Here is a 20284-nt window from a genome sequence, read left to right as displayed (position 1 = left end):
TTCTATAACATAGCTGAACCACTTGCCAAGAAACTTCTTCATCGCTATCCCACATAAGAACACTGTAGAAGGTCTGCTCACAAACTTATCCAATCTCCTTTCCAAGCTACCCAAGTTTTTAGATTCTATAACCCCACTCGGTACATCATCAGATGCAGCATTCTTCACCTGACCTCAGCCGGACTATATATACTCGCGTTCCTTCCACCCCAGGTAGTTCTGTTTGTGACTTGAAAAAGCCCACTGTGTGGGCGAAACGTAGTCAATAAAGGATCACATTATACTGCATTTGTGTTTATATTGCCATTGTGTCGGTATTTTATACCATTTATTTCCACTAAAGGAGGAGTAGCAATAATGTTGAAGGATAAGTTATGGCAGGAAAAGAGGGAATATAAATGCATGAATTCAAGGATTATGTGGAGTAAAATAAGGGTTGGATGTGAAAAGTAGGTTATAGTAAGCATTTATGCACCTGGAGAAGAGAGAAGCTAAACTTCTGAGAGAGAGATTTTGGGAAATGTTGAGTGAGTATGTGGGAAGTTTTGAACCAAGTGTGAGAGTACTTGTGGTTGGGAATTTCAATGCTAAAGTGGGTAAAAACGTTGTGGAGGGAGTAGTAAGTAAATTAGGGGTGCCAGGGGTAAAGGAATATGGGGAGCCTTTAATTGAGCTATGTGTAAAAAGAGGTTTGACAATAAGTAATACATATTTTATGAAAAAGAGGATAAATAAGTATACAAGGTATGATGTAACACGTAATGAAAGTAGTTAGATTATGTATTGGTGGATAAAAGGTTGATGGGTATGCTTCAGGATGTACATGTTTATATAGGGGGAACTGATATATCGGATCATTATTTAGTTGTAGCTACAGTTAGAGTAAGAGGTAGATGGGACGAAAGGAAAATGGAAACAAGTAATGAGAGGTGAAAGTGTATAAACTAAGGGAGGAGGAAGTTAGGGCGAGATATACGAAACTATTGGCAGAAAGGTGGGGTAGTGCAAGTATGAGTAGTGGGGGTGAGGGTTGAAGAGGGTTGGAATAGTTTTAAAAATGCAGTATTAGAATGTTGGGTAGAGGTGTGTGGCTATAGAAGGATGGGTGCAGGAGGGAAGAAGTGATTGGTGGAATGATGAAATAAAGGGTGTGATAAAAGAGAAAAAGGTAGCTTATGGGAGGTATTTACAAAGCAGAAGTGTTATAAGAAGAGGAGAGTATATGGAGAGTAAAAGAAAGGTGAAGAGAGTGGTGAAAGAGTGGAAAAGGAGAGCAGATGATAGTGGGAGAGGCACTGTCAAGAAATTTTAATGAAAACAAGAAAAAATTTTGGAGAGAGTTAAACAAGTTAAGAAAGCCTAGGGAATGAATGGATTTGTCAGTTAAAAACAGAGCAGGGGAGTTAGTAGATGTGGAGCTGGAGGTATTGGGTAAATGGCAGGAATATTTTGAGGAACTTTTACATGTCTACAAAGAAAGGGAGGCGGTAATTTCATGCACTGGCCAGGGAGGTATAAAATATTTTAGGAGTGAAGAAGAGCGGGATGTGAGTGTGGGGGAGGTGCATGAGGCATTACGTAGAATGAAAGGGGGTAAAGCAGCAGTAACTGACGGATCATGACAGAAATGTTAAAAGCAGGGGAATATATGGTGTTGGAGTGGTGGTATATTTGTTTAATAAATGTATGGAGAAGGGGAAGGTATCTAGGGATTGGCAGAGACTGTAAAAATTGTAGGGGAATAAGTTTACTGAGTATACCAGGAAAAGTGTACGGTAGGGTTATTATTGAAAGAATTAAAGGTAAGACAGAAAGTAGAATTGCGGATGAGCAAGGAGGCTTTAGAATGGGTAGTGGATGTGTAGATAGTGTTTACATTGAATCATATATGTGAACAGTATTTAGATAAAGGTAGGGAAGTTTTCATTGCATTTATGGATTTAGAAAAGTCATATGATAGTGGGGAGGCGAGCAATGTGGCAGATGTTACAAGTATATGGAATAGGTGGTAAGTTACTAAATGCTATAAAGAGTTTTTATGAGGATGGCGAGGCTCAGGTTAGGGTGTATAGAAGAAAGGGAGATTACTTCCTGGTAAAAGTACAGTGGAACCTCAAAAATCAAACGTATCACACATCGAACGTTTCGAAAATAAGACCATTTTTTCGGACAAACTGTGTCCCTATTATCAAACGCGCCCCTATTTTTGGACCACTGGGTACAGGACCTGTCCGCTGGCCCACTCTCTCCGCGTCCCCGCGCAGGCGCCGTGAGCAGTCTAGCTTTGTTTATGCTCGAGTGAACACTAACCTGCGATCTCTTCACGCATTTTACGATTATTTAATTGTGTTTAGTGCTTGTGGGGCTGTGAAATAAGCTGCCATGGGCCCCAAAAAACTTGCTAGCGGTACCCCTGTGGTAAAGAAAGTGAGAAACACCATAGATGTGAAGAAGGAACTAATACAGAAGTATGAGATTGGAGTGAAACTTGAGCTTGCCAGGATGTACAGAGGACTGTGGACAGTTATTTTGTGAGACAGAAACGGACGACTGTGGAGTTTTGTGAGACAGAAACAGACGACTGTGGAGTTTTGTGAGACAGAAACAGACGACTGTGGACAGTTATTTTGTGAGGCAGAAACAGACGACTGTGGAGTTTTGTGAGACAGAAACAGACGACTGTAGATAGTTATTTTGTGAGGCAGAAACGGACGACTGTGGAGAGTTAATTTGTGAGACTGGGGTCCAATGACTCTCAAGCTGGTCCTAGTGGCATTAAAATACAGAGAAGGGAAGCAACCCCAGAGAGGGCTTTGATACCGGAAGTCCTCGTGGAGGGGGATTCTCCTTTCCAAACAATAACCCCAACTCCCCCTCTCCTCCTCCCTATCTTCCAGATGCCATCACCAATCTTCAATAAAGGTAAGTAAAAATGTTATTTTATATTACTATACATAATTAAAGACTATAGCATTTGTTGTGTGTATGTAAAACTAATTAATCTCTATAAAATGTATTTTTTTTTTTTTTTTTAATATTTTTGGGTTTCTGGAACGGATTAATTGTATTTCCATTATTTCTTATGGGAAATATTGCTTCGAATTTTAGACTTTTCGAATTTAGAACTAGCTCCTGGAATGGATTAAGTTCGAAATTTGAGGTTCCACTGTAGGTCTTAGACAGGGATGTGTAATATCACCATGGTTGTTTTAATATATTTATAGATGGGGTTGCAAAAGAAGTAAATGCTAGGGTGTTGGGGAGAGGGGTGGGATTAAATTATGGAGAATTAAATACAAAATGGGAGTTGACAGTTACTTTTTGCTGATGATACTGTGCTTATGGGTGATTCTAAAGAAAAGTTGCAAAGGTTTCTGGACGATACACAAATAACCCGCACATAGAAGAGAGGAGCTTATGACAACGTTTCGGTCCGACTTGGACTATTTACAAAGTGTGCCTTTGTAAATAGTCCAAGTCAGACCGAAACGTTATCGTAAACTCCTCTCTTCTATGTGTGGGTTATTTGTGTATCGTTCCAGTCATGGTATTGTGCCTTTTTTTGTTATTTGTGGACGAGTTTGGGAGGGTGTGTAAAGGTAGGAAGTTGAAAGTAAACATAGATAAAAGTAAGGTGATGAGGGTATCAAGTGATTTAGATAAATAAAAATTGGATATCACATTGGAGAGGAGGAGTATGGAAGAAGTGAATGTTTTCAGATATTTGGGAGTTGATGTGTCAGCGGACGAGTTTATGAAGGATGAGGTTAATCATAGAATTGATGAGGGAAAGAAAGGCGAGTGGTGCATTGAAATGCATATGGAGACAAAATACCTTATCTATGGAGGAAAAGAAGGGAATGTATGAAAGTATAGTGGTACCAACACTCGTATATGGGTGTGAAGCTTGGGTTGTAAATGCTGCAGCGAGGAGGTGGTTGGAGGCAGTGGACATGTCCTGTCTAAGGGCAGTGTGTGGTGTAAATATTATACAAAGAATTTGGAGTGTGGAAATTAGGAGTTGGTGTGGAGTTAATGAAAGTGTTAGTCAGAGGGCTGAAGAGGGGTTGTTGAGGTGGTTTGGTCATTTAGAGAGAATGGATCAAAGTAGAATGACATGGAGAGTGTATAAATCTGTAGGGGAAGGAAGGCAGGGTAGGGGTCGCCCTTGAAAAGGTTGGAGGGAGGGATAAAGGAGGTTTTGTGGGCGAGGGGGTGGGACTTGCAACAAGCGTGCATGAGCATGTTAGATAGGGGTGAATGGAGACGAATGTTTTTTGGGACCTGATGAGCTGTTGGAGTGTGAGCAGGGTAATATTTAGTGAAGGGATTCAGGGAAACTGGCTATTTTTATATAGCCGGACTTGAATTCTCGAAATGGGAAGTATAATGCCTGGACTTGAAAGGAGGGGTTTGGGATATTGGCAGTTTGGAGGGATGTGTAATTGGACGGTATATATATATATATAATTGGGGCCCTGATATTATGTTCTATAGGGAGTTTATTATATTATTTCAGGTCACTTTTTTTTATTGTATCTTTATATATGCTTCTGAAGTGTTGTATCTGGGCACCTTTGCAAAAACAGTGATTGTGTGAGTGAGGTGAAAGTGTTGAATGATGAAAGTATTTTCATTTTGGGGATTTTCTTTCTTTTTGGGTCACCTTGCCTAGGTGGGAGATGGCCAACTTGTTGAAGAAAAAATATATATAATAGGCTATATAGAAACAGGATTTTTCTCTTATGTTGCTGTAGCACTGTTTTGGGCATTAGTGCCACCTTCTTTAGAGGCTCTATGGTGTCACGAGAGGCAGCCTGCTCTCCCCTGCCCACCTCCCCTTATGATGCCACTGTCTTGGAGTGGATGTCATGTAGATCTGTGTTATTTATGTAAGGTTCTTTATGTAGATCTGCTTTGAGCACAGCTCCCTTGCATAAGCTGTGAGGGGTAAACCTTGACAGATGTGAGGGAATGTCTGCGGTGAGTGTTTACAGTATAAAAAAAAAAATAACCTGCCCCATGTGGTGCATGATGGGAAAAGTAGTTTGATCTTGTGTAATTTAAAGTAGTATTTAAGTGGTTTTTGAGTTGATATAGCAAAGAATTTGATCTAATGGAGCAAATAGGGCACAATTTCCATTGCACAAGTTGTGCCCAGACTGCTAACTTTGTGCCTGCATAATGCTCTAAGTTTTCCATCAAATTTTATAATTTTGTTATTACCTTCGGATTTTTTTTTACTATATACAGAGAGCAATATTCAGTTTCAGGAGTGTAGGCAGTGAAAGGATTAATGTGGCATTAGAGTATTTTAATCCTCACCTATATTTCTTTTTGCTTTTTAAGTATTTATTAATATTTTGCCACTTTGTATCATGGCAAAAATATCTTTTTCACTGTCACTGCTCTTACCAAATTAATCATATTTTGCAGGTATTTTTGCGGGACACTCAGGTATTTGAAGCATGGATAGAATCACGTGAATCTATAGTCAAGGAAGACCAAATGGGCGATTCTATAACAGAGGTAGAAGAGCTGATCAGGTGTCATGATGACTTCCTAAAAACAATTGATGCACAGGAGGATAAGCTGGATCCTATTAAGAGATTCACTTTAGTAAGTATACTTAAAACTACTAAGTTTCTTATATGAAGTGATACTTAGTACATATCTTCAAAGGTATACGAGTAAAAATGATCAAAGATGTATAGATGAAAATGACTTGCATGATTGTCTTCATTAAAATAGTGAAGAAATTGCTAATTTCTTTATCCATTGCTGTCATTTTGTAATTGTCTTTGTGTTTTTGAAAATTGTTCAACCCTTTGAGGGGTCCAAACCGTAGTTCTACGTCATGAGGTCGGCTTACTCAGAGGAGCTGTGAGCGGTAAATTTGAGCCTAGATATGAGAGAATGCTTCTGTGGTAAGTGTGCACCATATAAAACAAATCCTGCAGCACATAGTGCATAATGAGAAAATAATTAAACCGTTTTTGGATTGAAATACCGATTGTGCTTTGTATTTTTGTATGTTTTTTACGGTTGTATTTGCGGTTTCTTGGTCTCAATTGATAGAATGGAAGATATAATACAGAAATAGAGGTGATTTTGATTGATTTTAGTAGCGACTTCATGCGTCCAATACGTGTCAACAGGTGGGTCTGATATACATTCACGAAACATAACTAATAAACAGAGGAAATGTTGTTTTAGTCCCAGGAATGTCTGCATTGTTTATTCTGGACACTATTTTGAAATTGGAATATTTTGAACTTTGTGTGAAATTGACCAAATTACCAATTTCTGATCACTATTGGGTTGTTGAAATAGTTGATTGAGCAGTTTCTTGTGCTCATTCCATGAAATAGAAGTAATACTAGCAAAATAGCTAAGACTTTAGTCAACTGGAATAATGTAAATTGGCTTAAAATAGGAGTCATTAGGCAAAATTGCTCATGTGTAAATATCACTGATGCAGTAAAATTCACAATAGTGTAATTTTTTCAGTTTTCCATCAAATTTTGTACTTTTGTTTTATTACCTTCAGAAAAAAGATTCTCTACCACTTCATAAGAAAAAAAAATAAAATTTTTTTGAAAATTCTTGTACCCTCAAAGGGTTAAGAATGCAAAGATAATAGAATTACTGTATAATAAAAGGTACGTTTTGTTCATAAATTTCAATACACCCACTTTCAGATTGAAGGAGAATTCCAGGCTCAGAAGAGACGTGAAGAGAATGACAGGAAGGCAGAAGTAGCTAGAAGAGAACAGGAACGCATGGAAAATATTAAACGTAAAGAGGTTCAACGAATCACAGATGTATGTATGCATGTTCATGTGACTTGTCCAGCAGTGGGATGTTTATATTCAATTTCAGTGTTGCAAATTGTGCTTGATTGCTCAGCTATTTAATAATTACTTCAGAATTAAAATTGTTTCAACTTCATTGTTTTAAATTGGGCTAAATTATAATACTGTATTTTATATGTACTATATCAAAACTGTAATTCTTTTTTACATAACTTATTAAAGCCATATAGCATGAACTAATAGAATATGCAATTTTCTTGTATTCCTTGTAACTCGCCTAATGACCATATTTACAATTACAGCATTGTTATTGCATTCAGTTAGTCTTAAGTTTGCCCAAAATGCTCTACACATTAAGGGGCTGTTGGCATGTTCACCCAATTGTTACACTCCTTTGTATAAACGTGTATCATGCTAAAAGAAAAACGAAAGTTTCTCGTTAAATTTTGTAGTTTATACAGAAGGGGTTACTAGCCCCTTGCTCCCGGCATTTTAGTCGCCTCTTTCAACACGCATAGCTTACTAAGGAAGAATTCTGTTCCATTTCCCCATGGAGATAAGAGAAAATAAAAAAGAACAAGAACTAGTAAGAAAATAGAAGAAAACCTAGAGGGGTGTATATATATAGACTTGTACATGTATGTGTAGTGTGACCCAGGTGTAAGTAGAAGTAGCAAGATGTACCTGAAATCTTGCATGTTTGAGACAGAAAAAAGACACAAGCAATCATACCATCATGTAAAACAAGTACCGGCTTCCGCTTTACAGTTGCTTGGTAGGACGGTAGTAGCTCCCTCGGCGGTTGCTCTCTACCAACCTACTACCTAGGATTATTATTAGTATTATGTCATTTGAGGTTCTTAAGATTAAAATGGAAGGAAAAATATTAAGCTGTTAAATATTTGTCTGAATATTTGAGTGGCATAATGATTTATTGGCTTCATCTGAAGAGTTAATTTAGGGCCAAGTTTGATTTCCTAGTTTATATTCCTAGACACTAGAAATGCAGTTGTATGGTGAAATACAAGGTGTTTAGGTGTTGCAAGTATTTCACCTTGACTAGTAATGATTTATAGTTGCAGTACAAGTAAAGGAAAAGCTTTAGCAAATTTAATCGGTCTTCATGGAGAATATTGCACAAGTCGTGTATAAACACAATATACTTTTATAAATTTTATATGTAAACAATGATTAGGGATACTTTATAATAGCCAACCAGAAAATTGGTAGGCAGAATTGTGTACAGTACTACTAGAGTTGTTAGAAACAAATTTGTTACTAGTAGTTTGATTATACAGTGTCGTATTCAAGATGACAAATGAGCATACAGTATTTTCATAATATATTTCCTCTTTCAACAAACCGGCCGTACCACACCGAGGCAGGGTGGCCCAAAAAGAAAAACGAAAGTTTCTCTTTTCAAGCTTAGTAATTTATATGGGAGAAAGGGTTACTAGCCCCTTGCTCCCGGCATTTTAGTCGCCTCTTACAACACGCATGGCTTACAGAGGAATAATTCTGTTCCACTTCCCCATGGAGATAAGATGAAATAAACAATAACAAGAACTAGAAAGAAAATAACAGAAAACCCAGAGGGGTGTGTGTTTATATATCCTTGTACATGTATGTGTAGTGTGACCTAAGTGTAAGTAGAAGTAGCAAGACGTACCTGAAATCTTGCATGTTTATGAGACGGAAAAATGGACACCAGCAATCCTACCATCATGTAAAACAATTGCAGGTTTTTGTTTTACACTAGCTTGGCAGGACGGTAGTACCTCCCTGGGTGGTTGCTGTCTACCAACCTACTACCTAGAATTTTCATAATGTGTGTCGACGGATGGATTTATGAAGGATGAGGTTAATCATAGAATTGATGAGGGAAAAATGGCGAGTGGTGCGTTGAGGTATATGTGGAGTCAAAAAACATTATCTATGGAGGCAAAGAAGGGAATGTATGAAAGTATAGTAGTACCAACACTCTTATATGGGTGTGAAGCTTGGGTGGTAAATGCAGCAGCAAGGAGACGGTTGGAGACAGTGGAGATGTCCTGTTTAAGGGCAATGTGTGGTGTAAATATTATGCAGAAAATTCGGAGTGTGGAAATTAGGAAAAGGTGTGGAGTTAATAAAAGTATTAGTCAGAGGGCAGAAGAGGGGTTGTTGAGGTGGTTTGGTCATTTAGAGAGAATGGATCAAAGTAGAATGACATGGAAAGCATATAAATCTATAGGGGAAGGAAGACGGGGTAGGGGTCGTCCTCGAAAGGGTTGGAGAGAGGGGGTAAAGGAGGTTTTGTGGGCAAGGGGCTTGGACTTCCAGCAAGCGTGTGTGAGCGTGTTAGGAGTGAATGGAGACGAATGGTACTTGGGACCTGACGATCTGTTGGAGTGTGAGCAGGGTAATATTTAGTGAAGGGATTCAGGAAAACCGGCTATTTTCATATAGTCGGACTTGAGTCCTGGAAATGGGAAGCACAATGCCTGCACTTTAAAGAAGGGGTTTGGGATATTGGCAGTTTGGAGGGATATGTTGTGTATCTTTATATGTGTATGCTTCTAAATTGTTGTATTCTGAGCACCTCTGCAAAAACAGTGATAATGTGTGAGTGTGGTGAAAGTGTTGAATGATGATGAAAGTATTTTCTTTTTGGGGATTTTTTCTTTTTTTGGGTCACCCTGCCTCGGTGGGAGACTGCCGACTTGTTGAAAAAAAAAAAAAGTGTTGAATGATGAAAGTTTTTTCTTTTTTGGGTCACCCTGCCTCTATGGGAAGCAGCCATTGTGTTACAAACAAAAGTTAGGCAAAAAGAAGAATGTACCAAATTATAGTTGTACCAACATTTGTGTATGGGTTTGAGTCATGGGTTTTGAACATTGCAGTGAGAAGTAGGCTGTAGACAGTAGAGAGATGTCTGAGAGTAATAAATATTGAGTGAATATTCAAAGAATCCAAAGCAAGAAGCAAACTCCTGTTTAACATGCTCACACAGCAGGCATGTGTGAGCATGTTAAATAAGAGTTAGAGGAAAGTGGTTTTTATGAAGACGTGCTGTTGGAATGCGAGCAAGATAATATTTATGAAGGGATTCAGGGAAACTGGTTAGCTGGACTTGAATCATGGAGGTGGGAAGTACTGTGCATGCATTCTGAAGGAGGGTTGGGGATATTTGCAGTTTGGAGGAGCATCTGAATTGTTGTATTGGCATGCCTCTGGCAAGACAGTGATAATGAGTGATGGTGAAAGTGTTTCTTCTCTTTTTGGGTCACCTCGTCTCAGTGGGAGACTGCTGGTGCGTTAAAAAATGTATAAAAGTCTAGGGTAGAAAGTAGGAGGGGTAGGGGTATATCCAGGAATTGTAGGAGGGTCAAGGTTGATTGTTAGGGTCTTGACCATACTGCAGGTTTGTGAGAGTGTTCAGTTGGAGCTAGTAGAGACAAGTGACTTTCAATGGATGTGCTGTTTGAGTGAGGAATATAACATGTGTGAAGGGATTTAGGGAAACCTGTTAGCTAGAATTTGAGTCCTGGAGATGAGAAGGGCAGTACCTGCATTTTGAAGGAAAGTTGGGGATGTTGTAGTTAAAGGTCATCTGAATTAACCAGCACACTTCTGAGAAGAGTATTTGAATGAATGATAGTGAATTTTTTTTTTCTCCCTACCTTGGTGGGGAAATGGCTTATGAGGTTAAAAAAAAAAAACTATTTCTCAAACAGGAGCGACGGCGTGAAGATGAAAGGCGCAGAACTCAGGAAATAAAGTTTACTAAAGAGGATATGGAAAGAGTACGATTGTCAATGAATGGAGAGTATGCGAAGTCACCTTCTACGCGGGAACCGGAATCTCATTCTAGGTAAGATTTGTAGTAAAAATAAAGCAAGCATCATAGTTTATGCAACTGAATGATCAAATTATTAAAGTACAATATCTATATTAAACGTTAAAAATTAGTACATACATACTGTACCATGCAATGTTAAGTCTTCTGCACCTTACTGCATTACACAGCAGGATGGCCCATGGCAAATATCACATACCACTGTTTAGTCTCCCTGTGTTCCCAGTTTAATTTCTGCAATGCAGCAGAGGATTTTGCTAGTTTTTTTTTTTTCTAGCAGTTTCCAGTCATTCCTTTAATTTTCTTTCCTATTCTTTATTTTAGATTAATTCTGTAAGTGGCTTTAGGCCAGATTTTATCAAGTGCCTGGCTAACCAGGTTGTTGCTGTTAGTTGCCTACAGGTACACAGCCATCATAACCAGTGTTGGTGTTAGTGGCCTGCAGGCTCGCATAGCCACCATAAGTGGGTTATTGCTGTTAATCCTCTGCAAGTCCACAACACAGTCAGGTTATTGCTGCTAGCAGCCTATAGGCTTACTTAGCCATTATTACTGGGGTTATCAATTACTTACAGCAGGTAGTACTTTCCTATTATATCCCATAATTATTTTTTTTAATCAAGTTTTACTTTTGTGTCTGGGTGCCATTTGGGAAATTGTTACTTTTAACAGGTACACTTGTAAAACAGTAAGATCCTCTGTATTAGAATAGAAAATTGTTATTTAACCCCTAAACGGTCCAAACGTATATATACGTTTTTTCAACATTTGAAAGTATGTAAAAAAAAGTAGATCTTTTTGTTTTTTTACATTTGAAAATGTGTAAAAACTTGGATCTACTTTTTTTTTTTTTTTGTTATATTTGAAAATATGTAAAAAAAAAAGTAGATCTACTTTTGTAGCACTACACATGTGAACGTAGATCTGCTTGGACCGTTTACGGGTTAAAGAGCTAATGCATCTCGCTGATAACTTCTTAAATTTATATCTGGGAAATGGAAGGTAATGTTAGACATTTAAACAAGACACTACAGCCAGCTGTTTACTTCAGTTTGTGTCTGGAAAACCAAAGGTAATGTTCAAGTGTTATTTTTCTGCCTGAAACGTGTAAGGTATTAAGTGGTCATGTAAATCATGAAATATGCATGGCTAGTATTTAATTCGTAAAGTTCTTGCAATTCTTGTAGAATAATTGCTATCTTGGAGCAAATTGATTGAATTATCCAGTGGAATCTGTGAAAGATGTGGGGAGGTGAGAATGCAACTCCTTACAGCTAACCATCACAAAGTGCTGAATTTGTGATTAAATTAACTGTTAACCAAATGCTGAGTGATTTTTAGCTCATGGTTTGGTATGTTGTTTTATACAAACCATAAAGCAAATTGCAATAAACTCTAAAGTAATATTCCTTTATTATAAACATTATAAACAAATGTAAAAAGTAAAATATTTGTTCTGGAATTATTAAAATCTTGAAAATTGTGGAAATATTCCACACTGTTTGTAAGACAGTGATGGAGAGTGATGGTGAAAGTGCTTCTTCTTTTTCGGGTCACCCTTCCTCGGTGGGAGATGGCCGGTATAAAAAAAAATTCATATTTTCTTGTTCATTACACAGAAATTAAATTTGGAAAAAAAAAAATGTTTATTTTCTTAGAGTAAATAGGTTTTGCTTGGTTATATTTGTTTTGCAGTCAGAAGCAGGTTTGCATGCCCTTTGTGTTGATATGGATGTACTTCTGGGCACTAAATGTAATTTTATAGTTTAGCTATTAGTTGTAAAAGTTATAAAGATTAATCCTGGCTAATTTATTTTCTTTTTCTCTAGATTACAAAGCATGACATGATCAATGTTCAGTTAAAAGCTGAAAATCCTTTGGTTCAGATTAGAGAAATGGTTTTCATCAGCATGTTGCATATCGACCATTTCCTAATAACTTTTTTAAATTAGGTATTTGCAGGAGTTTAGGTACATATATTGAAGCTCTCATCATTGTTATTGGCATTTACAATACATGTATAGATAGTATCATTGAATTTATCTTTTATTGCTACCAAGATAGCAAATTATTTGATTTCAATTGTGATACCACTGTACAGACATCCTGTAGCTCCTTAGTATATAAAACATTTAATTTTCTAAATTTAATTTTTTTTTTTACATCCAATTTGTTTTGTGTATATTTGCAATATGTTTGTCTTGCTTTTGTATATTTCTATAAAAGTATTAGTTAATATTGAGTTACATTCTTAAACTGTTACTTAATTGTCGTTTTTTATAAGACTATAGCTTTTTATAGAGTATTAAAAAAAAATTGTAATTTGATGCCCTTGGCTTATGACAGGCCAATGTGACCCTAACTTAGCATTTAGCTTTTCATTTTAACCAAGATTGCATGGTAGCATTAGTTGATTGCATTTTGGGATATAAAATTGTACAGGTAATATTGTATCACAAAACTGCTATTATAAGATGGTTTGCATGAATATCGCCCCTTTCTTAAATAGACTTCCCTGCACTCAAATTCCTTGAGATTTTTTCTTTAATAGTTTGACTACTTGAAGCATGTTCTTGACCTCTTTGCACTGACCCATCTTTCCTGACCTCACTTGACCTTGCACTGCCCACACAGTTCCAGCTCTGAGGCAGCTGAGACATCGAGCACTCCTGAGGTTCATCCAAGGTACCGGAAGCGTTCAAGCTCTCTGGGAGAGGTTCTGATAAGGTATTGATGCACTAATCAATTAAACCATGCCTGGAGCACCTGGTCTGACATCGCATCGACGCACAGCTTCTGAAATTTAATAACTTGCTTATTATTGTAAACTGGCCATGGGAATATACTGCAATAGTGCATCATGACAAGAACCTGTCATAAGTACACATCTCAACCACTTCATAGTTGTTTATAAAATTGTCAATATTTTTAACTTGTTAAAAGGAATGCTTTTAATGTTAAATGTTCTTTGATGAAAAAATGGTTGAAGTGTGTATATGATTCATGGTTCAGTGGTAATGTAAATCTGTATTGTTAGGTTTAATTGCATCACAAAAGCCATTTGTATCAGTTGCTTATATTGGTTACTTGGTATTTTGATAGCATTAGTACTATTTATATCAAAGCAATGATGAAAGTTGAAGCTCCTCATTTATCCCAAAGTTGTGTGAATATTAGGGATCTGAAGTTGCCATTACAAAATAAAATTTAATTAAAATTTTGCAGTATAAAATGCTTAGAAAAGCTTCAGAAACATCTATCAGAGCACGTTTCATTGATTATGCAAAGTCGTTATAAAGAGTTTGTGGTGTTAAGGATATGAACCGTATGGTTAAAATGAAATGGTGATGGTATACATTCTTCCCGTGTTCTGTTTACATGGGAGGTTCAAGATAAACATTTACGCATAGAGCATACAGCTTTGTAATTTATTAAACATTGCCTGGTGTTGGGGACTATTCAGTATGTTTATAGTTGTGTGATATATTTATAGCATTCTAAGTTAACACCCTTGAATGTGAAAAAAAATAAATGCCTAATATGACACAAAACATGGAATATTGTCTTACCATAATAAATTTTTAGTTATTGAACACTTATATTAACAACTTACAAACTAATTTTAAGTAATATAATTCACAACCCCAAGAAATTTTAGTTTGTTTTAGCCTGTAGTTCATCAGAAAATAACAGTACACTTAGGAACCAGTTGAAAAATGCAATGTTTACTTTTTTTTTTTTTTTTTTTTTTTTTGTGAATAATAGAATATCTAAGAATTCCTTTCTAATACTTTTGGTCTCTCAAACAGGAAAACTCTAGAAGTCCCTGATGAAGATGGTCTCTATAGATCTGGGTCACAGACAAGCCTGACGAGTCTTAAGAGAGGTAACAGCTTGCGCCAGGATATGTTACGATCAAATTCTCCTTTTAACAGAGGTGCTGGTAAGTGCATGCTGCATGTGGGTTCAGTTACAAAAGTATTTTCACCAGTTCTATCAGTCAGAAGTTGGTTATTCACACCTAGGCATTATATATTACTCATGATTTATTTCTTATTTTTTTTTTTTTTAAGTTGGCCATCTCCCACCGAGGCAGGGTGACCCAAAAAAGAAAGAAAATCCCCAAAAAGAAAATACTTTCATCATCACTCAACACTTTCACCTCACTTACACATAATCACTGTTTTTGCAGAGGTGCTCAGAACACAACAGTTTAGAAGCATTTTTTTTTTTTTTTTTTTTTTTTTTTTTTTTCAACAAGTCGGCCGTCTCCCACCGAGGCAGGGTGACCCAAAAAAGAAAGAAAATCCCCAAAAAGAAAATACTTTCATCATCATTCAACACTTTCACCACACTCGCACATTATCACTGTTTTTGCAGAGGTGCTCAGAATACAACAGTCTAGAAGCATAAACATATAAAGATACACAACATATCCCTCCAAACTGCCAATATCCCAAACCCCTCCTTTAAAGTGCAGGCATTGTACTTCCCATTTCCAGGACTCAAGTCCGACTATATGAAAATAACCGGTTTCCCTGAATCCCTTCACTAAATATTACCCTGCTCACACTCCAACAGATCGTCAGGTCCCAAGTACCATTCGTCTCCATTCACTCCTATCTAACACGCTCACGCACGCTTGCTGGAAGTCCAAGCCCCTTACCCACAAAACCTCCTTTACCCCCTCTCTCCAACCCTTTCGAGGACGACCCCTACCCCGCCTTCCTTCCCCTATAGATTTATATGCTTTCCATGTCATTCTACTGTGATCCATTCTCTCTAAATGACCAAACCACCTCAACAACCCCTCTTCTGCCCTCTGACTAATACTTTTATTAACTCCACACCTTCTCCTAATTTCCACACTCCGAATTTTCTGCATAATATTTACACCACACATTGCCCTTAAACAGGACATCTCCGCTGCCTCCAACCGTCTCCTCGCTGCTGCATTTACCACCCAAGCTTCACACCCATATAAGAGTGTTGGTACTACTATACTTTCATACATTCCCTTCTTTGCCTCCATAGATAACGTTTTTTGACTCCACATATACCTCAACGCACCACTCACCTTTTTTCCCTCATCAATTCTATGATTAACCTCATCCTTCATAAATCCATCCGCCGACACGTCAACTCCCAAGTATCTGAAAACATTCACTTCTTCCATACTCCTCCTCCCCAATTTGATATCCAATTTTTCTTTATCTAAATCATTTGACACCCTCATCACCTTACTCTTTTCTATGTTCACTTTCAACTTTCTACCTTTACACACACTCCCAAACTCATCCACTAACCTTTGCAATTTTTCTTTAGAATCTCCCATAAGCACAGTATCATCAGCAAAAAGTAACTGTGTCAATTCCCATTTTGTATTTGATTCCCCATAATTTAATCCCACCCCTCTCCCGAACACCCTAGCATTTACTTCTTTTACAACCCCATCTATAAATATATTAAACAACCATGGTGACATTACACATCCCTGTCTAAGACCTACTTTTACCGGGAAGTAGTCTCCCTCTCTTCTACACACCCTAACCTGAGCCTCGCTATCCTCGTAAAAACTCTTTGCAGCATTTAGTAACTTACCACCTATTCCATATACAGTGGTCCCTCAATAATCGTCCGGCCTGAAAGTCGTCCATTTCGGAAATAGTCCTGTTTTTTCGTCAAAATATTGGCTCGCAAATGGTCCGGTAACTCGCTAATAGTCCTAATAGTCCTTCGTCCTGGACGCGTACTCACGCTCTGATCCGCCTCGGCCTTTCCTTCCCAGCCAGTGTGCCATTGTTTACCAGTGAGTGACGGTCCCCTCACATGCTCCTACGAAATATTTCAGAATATTCCATTGATTTTAGTGCTAAATAAGCTACCGTGGCTCCAAATAAAGCTTCTAGTGCCAGCCCTTTGGTAAAGAATGTGAGAAACACATAATTTATGAAAAAGTTTGTAGAAAAATACAAAGATGGTGGTGGTAGAGTGGAACAGTTGTGATAGTGGTTGATGAACATAAGAAAGGAGGATCACTGTAGCAGGCCTGTTGGCCCATGCTCGGCAGGTCCTTTACAATTCATCCCACTAACGAAACATTTTCCCAACCAAGTCCTCAATGCTACCCAAGAAATAAGCTCTGATAACTATCCACTCATTTGCAAGTCCCAAATGAGTGGATAGAGTTATCAGAGCTTATTTCTTGGGTAGCATTGAGGACTGGGTTGGGAAAATGTTTCGTTAGTGGGATGAATTGTAAAGGACCTGCTGAGCATGGGCCAACAGGCCTGCTGCAATGATCCTCCTTTCTTATGTTCTTATGTTCATCAACCACTATCACAACTGTTCCACTCTACCACCACCATCTTTGTATTTTTCTACAAACTTTTTCATAAATTGTGTTTCTCACATTCTTTACCAAAGGGCTGGCACTAGAAGCTTTCTTTGGTGGTAGTGATGGTGGTAGAAGGCAGTAGTGATGGTGGTAGAAGGTAGTAGTGATGGTGGTAACAGTTGTAATAGTGGTAGAAGGATATAGTGATGGTGGTAGAGGGTTCCTTCTTCAGTGATTCAGCGATTCTACCAACTCCTCCAATGTTGTTGGAGTTATATAGGGCTACAAAAACCACCGCCGCCTCACCACCATTATGGACGGCTTACACTCAGTGGCCCTTATATACCCAACAACAACACAACACAACACCTCTCGTGACATTCGTAATGACTTATTTTATTCATTCTACAGTATATTCCATGTTTCTGTTATTAATATTGTTTATTATGTCATATTAGCTGAATTGTGATAGATAAATAAGCCATTGAGTTGATATTAGTGTCATATTCTCCAACAATAAACTTGCCATCCCTCCCTCACACAAACAAATAGCCAATAAGAATATAACAATGGAAGAACACTGCAGGTCTACTGGCCCATACAAGGCAGGTCCTTATCAAAATGACCTCCACCCAAAGCTACCCAAGAATTTACTCCCGTACCCAATGACACAAATCAAACTCAGTTCCTCCAACTTGTATATTTGTCCAATCTCTTCTTGAAGCTACCCAAGGTCCTAGCCTCGATCACCCTACTGGTAAGTGTGATGTTAAATAAGAACTTAAGAAAGTAGGAACACTGGAACAGGCCTGCTGGCCCATACTAGGCCGGTCCTTCACAAATCCAACCCACTAACAGAACAAATGCTACCCAAGCAATAAACTCAGGTGCAAGTCCGACTCAAATCCAACCCCTTTCACTCGTGTATTTATCCAACCTAAATTTGAAACTACCCAAGCCATAGCTTTTAGAGCTTTGGAAATGAGGAACACTGCAATAAGCCTGTTGGCCCATACTAGGCCAGTTCTTCACAAATCCAACCCACTAACAGAACAAATGCTACCCAAGCAATAAGCTCAGGTGCAAGTCCGACTCAAATCCAACCCCTCTCACTCGTGTATTTATCCAACCTGAATTTGAAACTACCCAATGTTTTAGCTTCGATCACCCTACTAGGCAGACAGTTCCACTCATCAACTACCCCTATTACCAATGTTCATTTATACATTTTATTAGTGCCCTAGAGTCCTCATGGAGGGGGATTCCCCTTCCAAATAACCTCTTCCCTCTCTCTTCCTCCCTGTCTTCCATTCAACAACAACAGCCTTCAATAAAGGTAACTGTCATGTTGAATGTTCATTCTTTTGTGCATGTAAATCTATCTTTTAGGTAAAAAAAAAATTGTTGATACTTCTGGGTGTCTGGAACGAATTAATTGGATTTACATTATTTCTTATGGGGAAAATTGATTCGAAAATCGTCCATTTCGATAATAGTCCCACTTCCAGGAACGGATTATGGACGATTATTGAGGGACCACTGTACTTGCAACATCTGCCACATTGCTCCCCTATCCACTCTATCATATTCTCCTTTCAATACACCGGCCGTATCCCACCGAGGTGGGGTGGGCCAAAAGGAAAAACTAAAGTTTCTCCTTTTACATTTAGTAATATATACAGGAGAAGAGGTTACTAGCCCCTTGCTCCCGGCATTTTAGTCGCCTCTTACAACACGCATGGCTTACGGAGGAAGAATTCTGTTCCACTTCCCCATGGAGATAAGAGGAAATAAACAAGAATAAGAACTAGAAAGAAAATAGAAGAAAACCCAGAGGGGTGTGTATTTATGTGCTTGTACATGTATGTGTAGTGTGACCTAAGTGTAAGTAGAAGTAGCAAGACATACCTGAAATCTTGCATGTTCATTTGACAGAAAAAAGGACACCAGCAATCCTACCATCATGTAAAACTCTATCATATACCTTTTCTAAATCCATAAATGCAATAAAAACTTCCCTACTTTTATTTAAATACTGTTCATATATATGCTTCAATGTAAACACTTGATCTACACATCCCCTACCCACTCTGAAACCTCCTTGCTCATCTGCAATCCTACATTCTGTCTTGCCTCTAATTCTTTCAGTTATAACCCTACCGTACACTTTTCCTGGTATACTCAGTAAACTTATTCCTCTATAATTTTTACAATCTCTTTTGCCCCCCTTCCCTTTATATAGAGAGACTGTACATACTTTCTGCCAATCCCTAGGTACCTTCCCCTTTTTCATACATTTATTAAACAAAAATACCAACCACTCCAACACTTCTTCCCACCCTGCTTTTAACATTTCTGTCATGATCCCATCAGTTCCAGCTGCTTTACCCCCTTTCATTCTATGTAATGCCTCACGCACCTCCCCACATTCGCATCCTGTTTTTCTTCACTCCTAAAAGATGGTATACCTCCCTGGCCAGTGCATGAAATTACCGCTTCCCTTTCTTCGTCGACATTAAAAGTTCCTCAAAATATTCTCGCTATCTACCCAAAACCTCCATCTCCCCATCTGCTAACTCCCCTACTCTGATTTGAACTGACAAATCCATTCGTTCTCTAGGATTTCTTGAACTTGTTTAACTCGCTCCAAAATTTTTTCTTATTTTTATTAAAATTTCTTGACAGTGCCTCTCCCACTCTATCATCTGCTCTCCTTTTGCACACTCTTGCCACTCTCTTCACCTTTCTTTTACTCTCCATATACTCTACTCTTCTTATAACACTTCTGGTTTGTAAAAACCTCTTATAAACTCATTTTTTCACTTTTTTTCACACCCTTTACTTCATTATTCCACCAATCACTCCTCTTTCCTCCTGCACCCACCCTCCTATAACCACAAACTTCTGCCCCACATTCTAATACTGCATTTATAAAACTATTCCAACCCTCTTCAACACCCCCCCCCCCCCCACACACACACTACTCATACTTGCACCAGCCTACCTTTCTGCCCACCTCTCCTCCCTTAGTTTATACACTTTCACCTCCCTCTTGCTTGTTGTTGCCATTTCTTCTTTTTCCCATCTACCTCTTACTCTAACTGTAGCTACAACTAAATAATGATGCAATATATCAGTTGCCCCTCTATAAATGTATACATCCTGGAGCCTACCCATCAACCTTTTATCCACCAATACATAATCTAACAAACTACTTTCATTACGTGCTATATCATACCTTGTATATTTATTTATCCTCCTCTTCATAAAATATGTATTACTTATTACCAAACC

The 20284-nt window shown here is 38.1% G+C and overlaps 1 protein-coding gene across 15 annotated transcripts in view; it reads left to right on the top strand.

The window, feature by feature from the left end:
• kst (spectrin beta chain, non-erythrocytic 5 kst) overlaps positions 1–20284 on the top strand; it is a 436819-nt gene that overhangs the window by 346287 nt on the left and 70248 nt on the right. For 9 of the 15 annotated variants that reach the window (XM_070097938.1, XM_070097942.1, XM_070097944.1 and 6 more), the window contains 5 exons: positions 5437–5619; positions 6702–6824; positions 10532–10668; positions 13288–13380; positions 14463–14596. In XM_070097938.1, the coding sequence (XP_069954039.1) occupies positions 5437–5619; positions 6702–6824; positions 10532–10668; positions 13288–13380; positions 14463–14596 (670 nt within the window). The remainder of the gene's footprint in view (positions 1–5436; positions 5620–6701; positions 6825–10531; positions 10669–13287; positions 13381–14462; positions 14597–20284) is intronic. The other 6 variants (XR_011393672.1, XM_070097936.1, XM_070097940.1 and 3 more) reach the window with 5 other exon arrangements.

Source organism: Cherax quadricarinatus, chromosome 60 (assembly GCF_038502225.1).
Source record: "Cherax quadricarinatus isolate ZL_2023a chromosome 60, ASM3850222v1, whole genome shotgun sequence".
Taxonomy (NCBI): Eukaryota; Metazoa; Arthropoda; class Malacostraca; order Decapoda; family Parastacidae; genus Cherax; species Cherax quadricarinatus.
This window is presented reverse-complemented; position numbering and strand designations above follow the sequence as displayed.